Source organism: Lissotriton helveticus, chromosome 4_1, assembly GCF_964261635.1.
Source record: "Lissotriton helveticus chromosome 4_1, aLisHel1.1, whole genome shotgun sequence".
Taxonomy (NCBI): Eukaryota; Metazoa; Chordata; class Amphibia; order Caudata; family Salamandridae; genus Lissotriton; species Lissotriton helveticus.
This window is the reverse complement of record NC_136063.1, coordinates 795,385,372-795,400,889: the sequence shown is the minus strand read 5'-3', so window position 1 is coordinate 795,400,889 and position 15,518 is coordinate 795,385,372. Positions and strand designations below refer to the sequence as shown.

The 15,518-nt window shown below is 47.4% G+C and overlaps 1 protein-coding gene across 7 annotated transcripts in view; it reads left to right on the top strand.

Annotated features, from left to right (window-relative positions):
• Positions 1-15,518, top strand: part of GREB1L (GREB1 like retinoic acid receptor coactivator) — a 575,070-nt gene that overhangs the window by 477,885 nt on the left and 81,667 nt on the right. For all 7 annotated transcript variants that reach the window (XM_078687443.1, XM_078687441.1, XM_078687437.1 and 4 more), the window contains exons 16-17: positions 9,103-9,300; positions 9,469-9,649. In XM_078687443.1, coding sequence (XP_078543569.1) covers positions 9,103-9,300; positions 9,469-9,649 — 379 coding nt within the window. The remainder of the gene's footprint in view (positions 1-9,102; positions 9,301-9,468; positions 9,650-15,518) is intronic.

Genomic DNA, 15,518 nt, shown 5'->3' with positions numbered 1-15,518 from the left:
TATGGGGAAAAATGGAAAAGATTCACTCAATGGTGCTGCAAGAAAAAACTCCATAGAAAGCTGACCAGGGAATCAACGATGCTAAGATACCTCACGCACATAATCTAAGCTAAGCTCATCTTCGCTGAGGGTACACCTGGCAGCGATTGTGGCATACACAAGAGGAGAAACAGGGAGAAGTTTCTTTACATCTCAAGTCGTAAAAAGATTCCTGGAAGGGGCTAAAAGAATAGCGCCACCAAAAAGAATGCCGCCGAGGAGGAGCTTCGCGCGCATCCGAGATGGGCGCGTGAGCACAGGGCTCCCGAGTCCCTCGCCGCCCTCCGCATATATCCTGACAGATATCTTGACTTTGACGACGGGTTCTTGAAGATGAACCTCAGCTGACACCTTAGCTGTTTTCAAAATTTCATTTGGACTTCGGGAACCGCAGATAAGCTGATCGCAGTTTTTGAGGCCCGCCCTACGGCGACACCGGGGACTGGCACACCAAGACCCCGGGAAGTAGTTGAACAACGGCCTGAGGGGCTACCCCTGTTGCCCTGAGTTGAGGTTTCGTTTTTGTGCCTCCGGTCTCATCTGATTGCCGGATTGCTTCGCGCCCCCACCAAGGTCTAGCCTAACTCCGCTTCTTAATTGTATGCCAACGGTCGTGGGTGTTGGGCTGAGCTGCTAATTTCGCCCCTACGGCCCACTTTCGTGATCTTCGGTGGTCTGGTGGTAAGCGGCCATTTTCACCAGGTCTCGCGGGCCCCTTCGGGGCTCACCATTCAAAATGACTGCCAGGCTTTCGGAAGACCAAAACGCCTCTACGTGGGGGACCGATCCAAACCAACGTCATGGATCGCTATACTCAACCCAAGGGGTCCCCCGGTGGCACCGGTCGAGTTTTGGAGGACCCCAAGGACGATCTGACTGCGTCGTCCGAATTGACTCTGCAAGATGTCATGGGCGCAATTGCCAACATGAAGGCTTCCATTGGTCAGCAGTACGAGGCGGTCGCTCTCAAAATTGACACTGTAGCCGTTGATGTTACTTTGATCAGAGCTGATTTGTCGAAGACCAATGAAAGGGTCAAGTCTCTAGATCTGAAGACTTCTATCCTCACGACCGATGTGTCTGATCTGCAGACGGAAGTTGGAAACTTGCGATCCTCCCACTATCTCATGGCCCATCGACTGGAGGATTTTGAAAACAGGGCCCGACGCAACAACATACGCCTTATTGGGGTCCCTGAAGATTATGGTGCTCCGGCAACTGATCTCCTTGTGGAGGACCTCGTCTTGAATCACCTCGCCCCTACAGGCCTGAGTAAATTCTTCGCCGTGGAGCGTGCCCATCGAGTGCCAGGCGGAAAACCGAAGTCGGGTGCCTCTCTGAGACCTATCATCGCCAGGATCTTCAATTTCAGAGACAGAGACATTATCCTGCAGGCCTCGAGAGTGAGTGGCCCCGTAAAATTCGAGAACACGATGGTGAGTTTCTACCCGGACTTCACCCAGCTTGTTCAGAGGCAAAGGATGGGGTTTCAGGGAGTGAAGCGAAGGTTGAGAGACTTGGGCCTGAAATATGCAATGCTATTTCCAACCAGGCTGCGTGTCGAATACGAAGACCGGACTTTCTTCTTTGATCGTCCCGACTGAGTTAGTGACTGGCTGGATACCCTTCCCAAACAGAATGACTCGACCAGGCATCCGGGTGGAGCCAAGGGCGGTGTGTCGGAACTAGAGTGACATTATGATTCCTGATTTCTAAACACTTCACATGACATTCGGCTGGGTTCGATACTTCTTTTACTACTGTGTTCTCTTGCTGTATACCCGAAGGTGGCGGGGGGAGTGGGACTCTTGCCTCCTCAGGGGTTTCTTCTTGTAGACTAGTTTAATGATAGGGCGACAGACACACTGCAAGTTGGGGTGGCTTTTGAGTCTAACGCAGGGGTGCAGGGTGGGGGGCGTTGTAACGGTTTCTGGTTGGGGGGATTTTGGGTGTTTGTGAGTTTCTTTCAAGGCAACGTAGCGTCTCTTTTATTGATCTGGTCGTTGTGTTCGCTATGGGGTGGATTCAGCACTTCTTCCGGGATGGGGGGTAGTGGGTTGAAACTAATGTGCTGGAATGTCAATGGATTGGGGGATAGGATAAAACGGGGTGTGGTTTTACAGTTGCTGCGGCGCCTCTCCCCTGATATTGTATTGCTGCAGGAAACGCATCTGGTTGGGAACACGTGCCACGCCATGAATCGGCGAGGGTATCGCCTTGTGGCACACTCTGGATTTACCTCTGGTTCTAGGGGTGTGGGCATCCTCGTCAGGTCCTCCCTCCCTTTGGCAATAGACGATGTGATTCTTGACGACAGGGGGTGCTGCGCTGCTCTTACTGGTAGATGGGAGGGGAGGACTGTATCCTTTGTTACTGTATATATCCCGCCGGGTCTACAGACTTCGACTTTTGCGGATCTTGGGCGTGTGGTACTGGGGCTCCCAGAGGGCATCTTGGTGATGGGCGGAGACTTCAACTCGGTTGTCTCCGGTAACATGGATCGCTACCCCCCTAGAGATCTTATCAAGTCTCAATCCTGGTTGAGTGGGTTCTTGGAGACCCTGGGCCTGGTAGACTGTTGGAGGTTGCTACATCCAGATCAGGTGCAATACACCTTCCATTCTGGAGCCCATGACAGTCTGTCTAGACTCGACTATGTTCTGATGCCGGCGGCGCTGGCCTCCTCTATCAGGGAGGTGAAGCACCTTGCCCGGGGCATGTCTGATCACTCCCCGTTGTGGCTTAGCATGGATACTACTATGAGTAATGAGGGACGAGTCGCCCCAATAAACCCCTGGTATTTTCGCAATCCCAAGACCCGTGCTGAGTTGATGAAATCCCTCGATCAATATTTTGTTGAAAATGTGGGGTCTGTGTCCTCTGCTGTATCACTGTGGGAAGCTTTTAAGACTGTGATACGTGGGCAGGCTTTATCTCTAATTGCTAACGCCAAGAAAAGTAAGCACGAAGAGGTGGTCCGTTTGGAGACAGAGATAGCCGAGCTGGAGGGTGACTTGGAGCTCCATGTGTCCCATGCCAAGCTTCATTCTCTCAGTCTCAAACAATTAGATTATAGGACCCTGGTTACTGATGCTGCTAAAGTCATGAGCAGAGAACAGCAGGGCAGACTGTATGATGTTGGGGATAAGGCGGGTAAATTGATTGCGTGGCTGGACAAGAAAGAAAGGGCGAGTCGTGTAGTCCCTGTGATTGAGAACCTTGACGGAGTGTGTGTGACTGACCCGGCTGAAATTGTTGAGTGCTTTGTGGAACACTTCCGAACTGTGTATTCTCCGGTCTCTGACAGGCCGGAGGAGGACTCAAATTTGTTGCTCCGCGATATTACATTGCCCTGCCTGTCTGAGGCTGACAGAGACCTAATGCATGCGGCACTTTCGGCGGATGAGGTAGCTACTGCCATTCGTTCAGTGCGTTCTGGCAAGGCCATGGGTCCCAATGGTCTTCCCATTGAATTGTACCAATTGTGTCTTGACAAAATGGCTCCGATATGTTTCTAGAGTCGCGAGACACCGGCTCCCTTCCTCGTGACCAGCGTCTTGCTACTATCATGGTGATTCATAAGGAGGGGAAGCCACGGGTTCGCTGTTCTTAGTGGAGGGACGCCTGGCTGCCAGAATGACATCTCAGACTTCAGGAGGCAAGTTGAAAGGAATCAACTGCCGCTGCTCAATCTCCACGCTAAGAGGTGGAGACTGGACAAGTTCGGGTGGAGGACCGTCCCCTGCTGCTGCGACAGGAGATCCTCTAGAAGAGGCAGTCGGATCGGGGGAACGATGGTCATACTGAGTAGCTCGGGATACCAAAATCTTCGAGCCCAGTCTGGAGCCACAAGAATGACTTGGGCCCGGTCGCACCTGCTCTTCTTCAGCACTCTGGGCATAAGTGGTATAGGCGGAAAGGCGTACAACAGACCGCAACTCCACTCACGATGAAAAGTGTCACCTAGCGAGTGCCGCCTTTGAAATTCCAACACACAGAACTGCTGACATTGGGCGTTCTGTTCGGTGGCAAATAGATCTAACCAAGGCTCTCCCCACTGTTGAAAGTGACCTTGCGCCTCGTCTGAGTGAAGACGCCATTTGTGATCCATCATGCACCTGCGTTCATCTGCCCTGGCGTTCAGTGAACCTGCCAGGTGTTGAACATCCAGGGAAATGCCCTGATGTTCCAGCCATGTCCAGAGGCGCAGGACCTCCTGACATAGGATCCACAACCCCACCCTGCCCTGTTTGTTGCAGTACCACATGGCGGTGTTGTTGTCTGTGAACACCTGCACTACTCTCCCCTTGACGGAGGTAAGGAATGCCTTCATTGCACGTCAGATTGCCCGAAGCTCCAGAAGGTTGATATGGAGCCTGGAGTCCGCCGGAGACCAGAGGCCTCTGATCTCCACCTCTCCCATGTGCCCACCCCATCCCGGTAGGGACGCATCCGTCACTACTGTGTGCTCCGGTTGGGGAAGGGATATGCCATTGACCCAATGCTGGTTTGTGAGCCCCCACTGCAGTGGTTGTGCAGTGCCTTCCGAGATCTGGACGTAATCAGACAGGTTTCCCTGATGCTGCGCCCATTGGAACTTCAGGTCCCACTGCAGAGCCCGCATATGCCATCTGTTTGGCATGAGTGACCGGCAGGATACAGTAGGCCCTGAGGTCCAGCAGCCTCAGGGTCATCCTGACCAAAAGCCAGGATAGAGGCCGAAAGATCGGAATCATAGGCTGAATATCCTGGACTCGCCGCTCGGGAGGATAGACCCGAAAGTGTGTCGTATCCAGAATCGCTCCGATGAAGAGGAGCTTCTGAGAGGGAATGGTGCGACTTCGGCACATTGATGGAGAACCCCAGCAAATGCAGGAGGTAGGCCATAGTCTGGAGGTGGGAGACGACTGTCCGGGGCGAGCCCGCCTTCAACAGCCAGTCGTCGAAATAGGGGAAGACTGGAACCCCTGATCTGCGATGATGAGCTGCGACCACCGCCATCACCTTCGTGAACACCCGAGGAGCGCTGGTAAGGCCAAAGGGGAACACGGTAAACTGAAAGTGCTCGTGGCCTACCATGAACCACAGGTAAAGCCTTTGGGCCGGCAGGACAGGGATTTAGAAATATGCGTCCTGCAGGTCCAACTCTACCATCCAGTCTCCAGGGTCGAGGGCAGACCAGACCTGAGCCAGAGTTAACATCTTGAACTTCTCCTTCCGGAGGAAGCGATTGACATCCCTGAGGTCCAAGATAAGAAGCAGGCCCTTGTCCTTCTTGGGTACCAGAAAGTAGTGGGAATAACAACCACGTCCTACTTCTGGAGCAGGAATGCGCTCGATGGCCCCCTTGGACAATAGGGACGCGACTGCCTGTTGAAGTGCCAAATGGTCACTGCAATGCGGTGGTACTGGGGTGGCATGGCTGGAAGGGTAGTCTCGAAGGGGAGGGAGTAGCTCCTTCGGACTATTTGTAAAACCCACCTGTCCGAAGTGATGATGCACCAGTGGGGGAGGTGATGGTGAATCCTGCCGCCCACTAGCGTTTGATGGGCCTGAAAGACCAGACTAGGAAGGTTAGGAGGCAGTGGTGGCCGGGGTGGAGGTAGACTGGCCAGCCCGCTGGCCCCCTGACCCGCCTCAGAGGGTCCCACGTCCGCAGTGAGACTGTTACTGCAGAGGCCTGTGGCTCTGAAGCCAACGTGTCAGGCGTCCCTTACGTGGCCACGAAAGGAGGGAAAAGCAGAAGGCGGAGGAGGGCGCGTGGCGGAAAGGCCCAAGGACTTGGCCGTTGCCTGCGAGTCCTTAAAGCGCTCCAACGCACTATCTGCTTTATTGCCAAAAAGGCGAATGCCTTCAAAAGACATGTCCATCAGGGGATTCTGGACATCCCCCAAAAACCCAGTTGTCCTCAGCCATGAGTGGAAATTGCTCGGTCCAGCGAGTCGGCGTTGTCAAGGCCACATCGAATAGTGAACTTTGGTGCATCTCTCCCTTCAGCAATAGCTTGAGAGACCACTGTCAGAGCCTCCTCCGGACACTGAGGCAGCACCTCCGCCACCGTATCCCACATAGAGTGGGAATAACCAGCCAAGAGGCATGCAGTGTTCACAGACCGCAGCCCTAAACTGGCGGAAGAAAAAATCTTCTTACTGACCTGCTCCAGTTTCTTGGATTCCCTGTCCGGGGGTGTGGTAGGGAATACGCTTTGGGACACAGAGGCTTGGACAACCAAGCTCTCAGGGGTGGGGTGTTGGGAAAGGAAAATGGGGTCGCCCGGTCCTGGGCGATGGCATCGGGCCACGTTCTTTTCCACAGGATCCCCTGTGTTGGGCCTGGACCAGATGCCTAAAAGAACGTCTGAAAGTGCATCATTAAAAGGCAGCAGTGGCTCCGCAGAGGTAGCCGCCGGCAGGAGCACTTCTGTCAAGAGGTTAGTCCTGACGGCCACTGTAGGGAGTTCGAGGTGGAGAGCCTCGGCCACCCTACGCAACACCACTGCGTAACTTGCACCCTCCTCCGTAGCCACGGTAGGAGGAGTTGGCATGCCAAGGTTAGGAGAGGTGTCAAGACCACTGGCATCCCCCAGTTCCTCTGCCCAGTCCGGGTCAAACTAACACCGTGCTGGGAGAGGGTCCTCAGACCTCTCCCCCAGCCCTTCCCTCCCTCCGAAGGCTGATGAACAGGCTGAAAATAAAGAGGCTGGACATAGGGGTAGAAAACTAATGTTACTTACAGATATATCGTTATCGAAGGTAAGTAACTTGTACGACAGAGTCTCTCCAGAATTGAAAACCTCCAGGGGTGAAAAGGAAAGGGATACATGAGGATTCGTCACTAAGGGTATAGAGACCGAGAGCTCAGGAGAGGATACCAGGACTAAAATAGAATCACCAGGATTATCGACTGTGAACCCTGGCTAACAACTTGGGAATTGGTGGTAGGAGTAGGGAGGCATAAAGGAGTTTCTAAGGGCAAGCAGCCAACAACCCATTCATACCCTTGCTCCCAAGGCTGCAACCATGGAGCAAAAGAGATGAACTTGAACTTTATGCTCAGTAGATCAGCTTGAATATTGTCTACCCCTCCATATGTGAATCTCTTTCAAGGTCAATAGTTGGGATTCTGCCAAAAATCCCCATGGATTTGCCACATCCTCTCAAGTGTTGAATTAAGATACCCTCTCCCTCTGACGATGCACATAAGACACTAACACCATGTTGTCTGATATTATCAAATCATGATACGCCTGCACATGCTGATGGAACAATCTCGGTGATTTGAGCAATGCGGACAGCTCTTTCCATATGAAAGAATGATGAGCCTCCATCAAAGACAATTTCCCATGGAGTGTTATACCCTCCAACATAGCCACCAAGGCAAGGGAACCAGCACCTGTAGTAACAATCCTTGGAGGGTTTGGATGCAACAGAAGTCCCTTTCTACATATTGGAGACATCCAGCCACCACTGAAGTTAGGCTTTGATCTCTGGAGCTACCGAGCATTGTAGTCTTGTGAAACGGAGATCCTACTCTTCATGCAAACACATTTGTGAGGAGCAACTTGGATGGAAGTGTTCACAAAGGAATGCTTGTAGGAATTATCGAGACCAGCTCAGATTGTTCCAGATAGACTTTTCTGTGAAAGGTGCTCTTAGTTGGAGAGCAGCAGGGGACAATCTTGATTTTAGTGAATCTGTCTTCTTTCCTTTAGGAAGGGAGTAACTACTACTTCATTCTGGCAAGAGCTGATCCTGTGGGCACATCAATGAAGTCCCTATTGTTTCCTTATGGCAAAGGCACAATTAATAACACTTTCCACCTTTCTTGTAGCGTGCATCCTGACAGTCAAGGCAAAAGCTTTCCATTTCCTGCAGTATATTGGTAATGCTGATTTTACCACTGCTATAAAGAACCGAGTGCCGTATGCACATTGTGGACTACCTTCTGGTACCTCCTTGTGGAGAAGTGTGGCTCAATGGTTAGAGCAGGCAGACCTTGATGCAGAGCTCTGGCCAGGGACCAGGGTTCGATTCCCGCCTCCGCGGGTCTCCGGCTCATTAATTCCCCTTATTGGATATTCTCGCCTCAGTGCCTGTTCTAATCATGGGTCCCACGCTGCAACTCTGGGCAATAGCTTGCTTAGTCTCCACAACGGCCCCAAAAGCGCTGGGATGCCTGGCTGCACCTGGGGGTGCCCAGGAGTGGACATTTCCCAGGAAAGCCGGGAAGGGTTCCTAAGCGGTATACGGACAGCGCCGGGACACCTCCGGTGGAGGTAGCTGTGCGCTTTACAAATTCCTACATTTATTTATTTACATCCAAAAGTTACATCATTGTTGCATCTTTCGTAGGTTAGGATATTAATCTTCCCAAATGCAAGTGCATTTCAAGTGAAGTTTGGAAGCCCTATACCGTTTCACAGTATTAGATAGAAATACTTGAAAGTCAATGCAGCAACATCAAAACATTTATATTTTCAGCTTTAACCTATTTTGGTACATAGAACATTCGGTACCTCATCACAAGGGAATACAGATGGCTGGTTAAGGCTGGAGGACCCCGGAGATGCTTTCATGTTTACTGCCCATTATTTTCAAACATGGTGCATTATATTATTATTTTTCATTTTATTATTTAAGCCATGTTCATTTTAATGCACTTTTTTAAATACTGGAAAGCGTACTAGTTTTTGTGTAAGCAAAGAGACCACAATTTATATTACACTACCATTTTGGGAGCAACTCTCCTGTCTTCACATTTTCTTTGTTTTAAAATTATCTTACCCCAATACATGAAGTCACGCTGTGTGTGCTGTAATGGAATTTGTGATGTGTTGCTGATTCTAAATGCGCTCACTGTATTTATGGACATATTTTGCATTATTCTTGTTTGTGTATATTTGTCTTTATATGTTCTTGCAGTCGATAGATTCTTCTTCTCAAATGCTTGTTTTATGGAGCACTTGATGGTTGCACCTGTTCATATTGTGCTCTTTCTGATTACCTTGTAAACTGGTTTTGGTTTTCTCGCAAAAATAATAATCTGATGGTTCTCTTTGTCTAGTTCAGGATGTTGAGAGCTTCCAAATCTATCAGCCACAGCTTGTGGTTGCAAGGAAGCTTTTGTCACAAGTGTGCGCCATCGCCGACAGCAGCAGCCAGAGTCTGGATCTGGCTCGCTTCAGCAAAGTGGATTTCCTGATTCTGGTCTCTCGTTCTGAAGTCTTGGTTCAGCAAACACTTCAAAGGATTCAGCAGTCAGGTAAATAAGAGAAAACATGGACTGTAGGCTAATAAATGGGCATAAGAAAAGCTGATTTGTATCTAATTTCATCCTCCTTTCATGGTGCCAGCTACCATTTTATATCCCAGACACAAAGTTTTCATCCATGTTTTTAATTCAAATAAGACAAAATGTTTGTTGTTACAGGAGTCCTTGCAGACTTGAGTTTAGAAGAGAGAAGTATGGCTTGCCAGAAGGCAGAAAAATACATTCTGCGGCTTGACGGCGACATCCAGACCAAGTTTGAAGGCTTCATGAGAAGAGTTAAACAGAATCCATACACGCTTTTTGTTTTAATTCATGACAACTCCCACGTTGACCTAACAAGGCAAGTGTTTTAAAGGTGCAAATCTTGGGGCGATTGAGGTTGGAGTGGGTATACTGGGAGAAACATACTGTGTCCATTAAATGGAGAGATGCTGCTTTAAAAAAGGGTTTCCTGTTTAGGAAGACCTCGGGTGAGTAGGCAGTGGTCCTCAGGCCCACGTCTTGCTTCTCCTGAGGCCGCCAACAAGATTATATAAATGATCAGTTACCACCCCAATCAAACTGATCAAAGGTTTGCAATGACAATTGCAATCAGAAACCACTTCTGTATGCCTTTCCAGCTTAGAAGTGAGACGCTCCTTTCTTGCCCCCCCTCTTGTTTGTGTCTGGATTGGGTTGCAAACACCCTTGTATGAGTCGGAAAGACTTTTCCAGCATTTAAAGGGGCACTTGTAAAAAGTCCTTTTGCAGTCGCACACCCTGTGTTTTGAAGTTTTTGTAGGGTTAATGAGCCCAAAAATGTTTGTACCCCAGGACCAAAAACCGGTATCCAAACTTAAGTAGAACAACGCTAAAATGCATATGCAAAATGCCAAGTTGCTCTTAGAGCCTCATTTTATCAAATATTTGCACTGCTCTTTGATGTCACATAATCAACTGATGAGCATGGTGAACAGGTGCCTTCTTATCACTCTCACAACTCTGTCACTTGTTTCCCCTTTACAAATTGTTTATCAGCTGCATTTCTTCAGTTAGTTCAATTGACGTAAACCTTAACTAAAACTCTCAAAATGCACTAGTATGTTCAGTTAAAGACCTACTGTTACATGCCCACAAGAGATTGAATTATTACACGGGTGTAAGATCCTTGAGGCTCTTGGTGATGTTAAATAAAGTTATTAAACTTGCAGTGGGGCTGAATCCAGCAATGCAGGGCCTTGCCTCCTATTTTATAATGTCCACTCTTGAGTTTGTTGGTTGTTAAAGTGTTTGTGTCAAGAGTTTTAATGAATCCCTTAATTTCTGGTTGATGAACAATAGCTTTTGAGTTACTGTGAAAATTGAGCTGAATAGAGCTATTTTTTTTAGAAATGGTTCAAGTTGTTCTTTTTTGGGGGGTGCCTTTTTAAACTTATCAATGGGCATATTTTATTGAGCAGTCAGTGATGTTTGTCTGCTTGTCTTTCCAATTGAAATACCCTCTCTAAAGCCTGAGGAGCCTTTTAAGCCTCTTATTCTTTGTTTTGTAAATCCTGCTGCTTGTGTGATCCAAGATCATGAATGATTAGACCATGTTGATGAGGGCTCGTTCCATCGACAAGAGAGCTGCATTCAAGATCTTGATGCTGGTAAGCCAGTTACTCAAGGGCTAGAAATAGAAAGTTGTAGAAGCTGCGGGGAATGATTTCTTCTGCCACTCTACATCCTTCGCTTCTACTGACACAGCTGCATGCTCCTCAAGTGCACTACCTGAGTATAATACCCGCTCCACTTTTCTTCTGTATTTTTAGGTTGGACAGAGTGGAGCCCTGATTAACTGCGAGTCTGGATTTAGTTTGCCTCTTTTGACCTTTTGTATGCTATGTTATATTTTTGGGGCTTTCAGTGTTTCTTTTTGTAATTGTAGATATTTAGATATGGTTTGTCTCCTCGTCAGTCCTCTTCTGCAGTATGCCTACCATACTGTTCCCTGCTGCACTTAACTCCATATCAGACATTGTTGTTGGCTGATGAACGGCTTGCATTGTGCATCCTCGTCAAGTTGAAAAATGCTGTGTGCGTGCCTGCATATGGGCATTGCACAATGTCGCTTGAGAAACGTAGTCAAAAACTTTCTGGCTAAACACTTGCCGAACTCGGGCCTCTTGGATCCTCACCCCCTTCACTGCACTATTGATAAGATCGATCTGTTTGTCTATCTGTCTGTTTTGTGTCATATAAAGGTGTACCTAGTACATCCTCATGATGTATGTGTACAGTATGGGCATGAGGCCCTTGTGTCAAGGGAAGTGCTGCTGCAATGTTTGTACCAGGTCTGTGCCAACATTTGAGGAAATGTCTTGACACAAAGATGTCCGCTGTCAAATAGTAATATATTAGTAATATATTGTTTTCATATTTATCTATACTCTAGCGGGATCAAGCACACTGTCATCAGTTCCCAGGGGCACAAAGTTGACGGGAGATCTATCTCTTATAATCTCTTAACTTACTTTAGAATTCTTGATAAACTCTGCAATAAGATCATAAATTTTTTTCAGATTGGGCAGTTAATCTTCAAAACAAATCTGAATAAAGTTTACGTTGGTGTAGGTTTTCCCAAGTTTCCAGATTGAGACATCACAGCACCCATGAACCACATAACTGCTGACTCGTCTTGGGGACTTGCCCTTCTTTGGTCTTTTATTGGTGACCTTTTGGAATCCCAAAGGTTGATTGTAAATGCATTTCTGTTTACAAGCTTTAAGCGTTCTGGACAAAGATCTCTCTAAAAATGAAAAAAGATGAAAATTACCAGTGTCATGAAACATTTCCTGGCATTGCACTCCAGTGGCTAGGAGTACAGTTGTACGTTCATGATAGCAGTGGCCTTACGCACTTGTCACAGTTTCACTTGGAAAGGAATTTGCAGTAGTGCGTCAAATTCCACCAGTTCCTGTCTTTATAGTTTCTCTGTTCTAGAGCACAATTCTTTACACACCTACCAATAATAAACTCCATGACATCTTGGATTCTACTCCCCCCTCATCTTTGATAATGGTCTCATGTTGAGTTTATTCTTGAGCACACATTATGGGAATCATTGGTATGTTGAAGACCAGCAGATTTTTGAGTAATGTTCACCTGCAACCATACATTCCCCTTTATTACAGGGCCTCCACCCAAAATCTACTCTTGTAACTTTCACTTAAGCTATTGCGTTGGTTTACTCCTTGCTTAATTTTAGTTGACTTTGGTCTTAAGTTCCTGTGCTTGTTGATGGTGTCACCTGTAGCCTGATACATTACAAAAATGATCACAAAAGCCAAAAGTAAAGTGATGCATTTAAAAGGCACTAATAATTTCCGTTGGAAGGATATACGCGGGCGTGGCGCACATCTATGAGCGAGAGAGACATAACTGCAACAGATTAAAGCTTAGCTCACATGCAGACATTGTCAGGCCATTGTTGTCAGTTTTATACTAGCGATTGGAGGAAGTGCAATTAAGACATTTTGAGAATGTAAAGAGTAGTATATGTGTAGAATTCTGACTTATTGAACAAATGCATTTGCCAGTATTCAAGCCATTATTCAAGCTAGGCAAAAATCTGCATCTTTGAAAGAGCAAAATATTTATAAAATAATCTCTGAATGAACAGGCTGGAGCTAACCAAAGGAAAGTTAGGGAGGCACTAACAGTGTATTCATTGATGGATGGATCTACTTCACTCAAAATGTGCTCTATATCGAGTAATCTGTGCACTTCTGCCGATGGTCTGATATCTTTGATGCTGAGGATGCAGTGGTGCATGAGGACAGCAATAGATTAGCTCTAATTGCACTCCTTGAAAACACAGCATGGACGATCACAGTAGGCGCGTCAGTAGGGCCGCTGTTGATATTTAAGTTGAGCCTGCGCAGCGCACGTGCTGCTCTGTGAGGCATGCTGTATTCAGGTATGGATTTAAAGCTTCGCCCACGCTCTGCCCATATTTTTCATTGGCTTGTGTCTTTGTCCTTTAGAAACTGTGGCTTTTCATTGGTCAATAGTGTTAGTTGTCCTCCTTTAGTAACGCCTTGTCTCATTTTGTAATCTCCCATGAGGACACCCCTGTTACATGTGTTGTTACTCGGTAGGCTTTTTTTACAGCCTCTGAGCACTGTTTGCTTAAATGGTTTTCTCCTGCCTGCGTTGCAGGGAAGACACGCTCTCCCTCATTGCTTTAATAATTTTCTTTTTTTAATAGCACAACACGCTCATACAGTGGCGGCCGTGCCTTTGGTTTATTTTCGGCACCGAACGCGGTCGCATGGTTTTACTTTAGTATTTTGTAACTTTTTTTTTAAACTGTCCCATGCCGCACTTTCATGGCAGCCGTGCCCCGTTCCTTAGACAAGACGCATCTAAGGAAAGGGGCGTGGCTGCCATTAAAATGAAACCACGGCATGGGGCGTATACTGTGCATTCACTTTAATGGCGGCTGCGCTCCTTTCTTAAGCCACAGCTCATCTAAGGAAAAGGGTGCCGCCGACATTAAAGTGAAAGCGCCGCATGGGTGCTTTTACAAACAAGCATTTCCAATGCAATAGGTGTCACATTTACGAGTTTCGTAAATACGAGACCTATTGCATTGCAAATGCTGGTTTAAAAACTTTTTGATGTTTTTTCATTTTAATGCATCTTGGCAGAGTCAATATGACATTTAATTACATACAATTGTCAAATAACGGCTTGAACGCTTGCTGTTGATCACTAGCTCATGAGTAGAAGGAGAATGCGATGGCTATGCAATTCACGCTGGATGTTTTTAGGAGAGTGCAGCTCCAACATGTTATCAGGTGGATATACCTCTTGAACAGTGAATATGGGGGAGGGCAGGGGTGCACAACGGTGCGAGCGTGAGTGACCAGGGATACAGGAAGAGGGTTTTGGCAGTTAGGGATAACTGGGAGTCACTATGGTAGGGGCTAAGATCCACAGCTGAGATAGTTGCCGGATGGTCTTTGGCAGGATATGGGGAGAGGCCAGGGCATCCTGGGGGAGGGGTGGAGGTGTTCATATCAGGTGCTGCCCTGGTCTACATGGGATGGGTGGTGTAGCCATACGGCCCTGGCGGGTAGAGGGGGCGCCAGCCTTCCACATCTCCTTACTGAACTGTGTAAGCATGATGTCCCATGCTGTGGCTATGGGCTGCTTGCAGAGGCAACGTGCTTCTCTGTGGAGGTTCATTCTTTGGGCTCTCCCCATCGCAGAAGAGCAACCTGCCATTGTATCGGGAATTGTGGCTGGGGAGCTCTTCAATGCACGGTGAGGACGTGCTTAGCGAGCAGTATGGCCAGATCTGCAATACGGGCCAAAGCCACGTGTTTATTTTCTCGTATATAGATCCCAAGGGCTGTCGGCTCCCATGTAAGAGCTGCCCAATAATAATAGTGCTATAGATTAAAAATATCCTGAATGAATGTAGGAATATCTTGATTCAGGATTTTATCACCCTTATCCAACCAGGGAATTGGTTTGCTGGCCAGTCGGATTTTTGGTGTTTATTGACTGTAGAATTTGTTTAGCGAAGAATGATGCATGGTATATACTCCATTTTCGTGAAAGTTATTTTGCGTTTTCCACAAAAAACGAGTAAACATGTTTAGTGTCCTTGGTATTCATGCCTAAATAAAGGAGCGGAGGAAAGAACAAGCTAACTGAAGTGAGGAATGACCAGTAGAACTTAGATGTATTTTTTTAAATGCAGTAACTAAATGCTTAGTGTGTTGAATGATTGTTGGTAGCAGTAGGATCAGCGACGGGGCATACTTCAGTCACCTCCAGCTTGGCAGTAGACCATCATTCATTCACCCTGAAAGAACTAAATGAATGCCAAAATCCTATGGCAAGGTTATATACACATAGTGCCTATCAAGGATCTATGTCACAATTATATAAACCACTTTCGGCTTGTTGACCCGTGAACACAAATACTAAACAATATTTTATACTGACACCAGGCCAACGTTGTTCCGGAGAATAAGAAATATTAGACGCTGTAGAAAGGATGCCTAGGCCCTAGACCCTGAAATCTTTAAAAGATCACGAAAATTAGCTATACAACTGTTGATACCATAATCTGTCTCTTGCAGTGGTTTTCATCCACCGTGTTACAGAGGAGCTGTATTGTGCTCTGAAAATTACACTACGATATATGTTATGTTATCTTGATTTGTATATCGCAC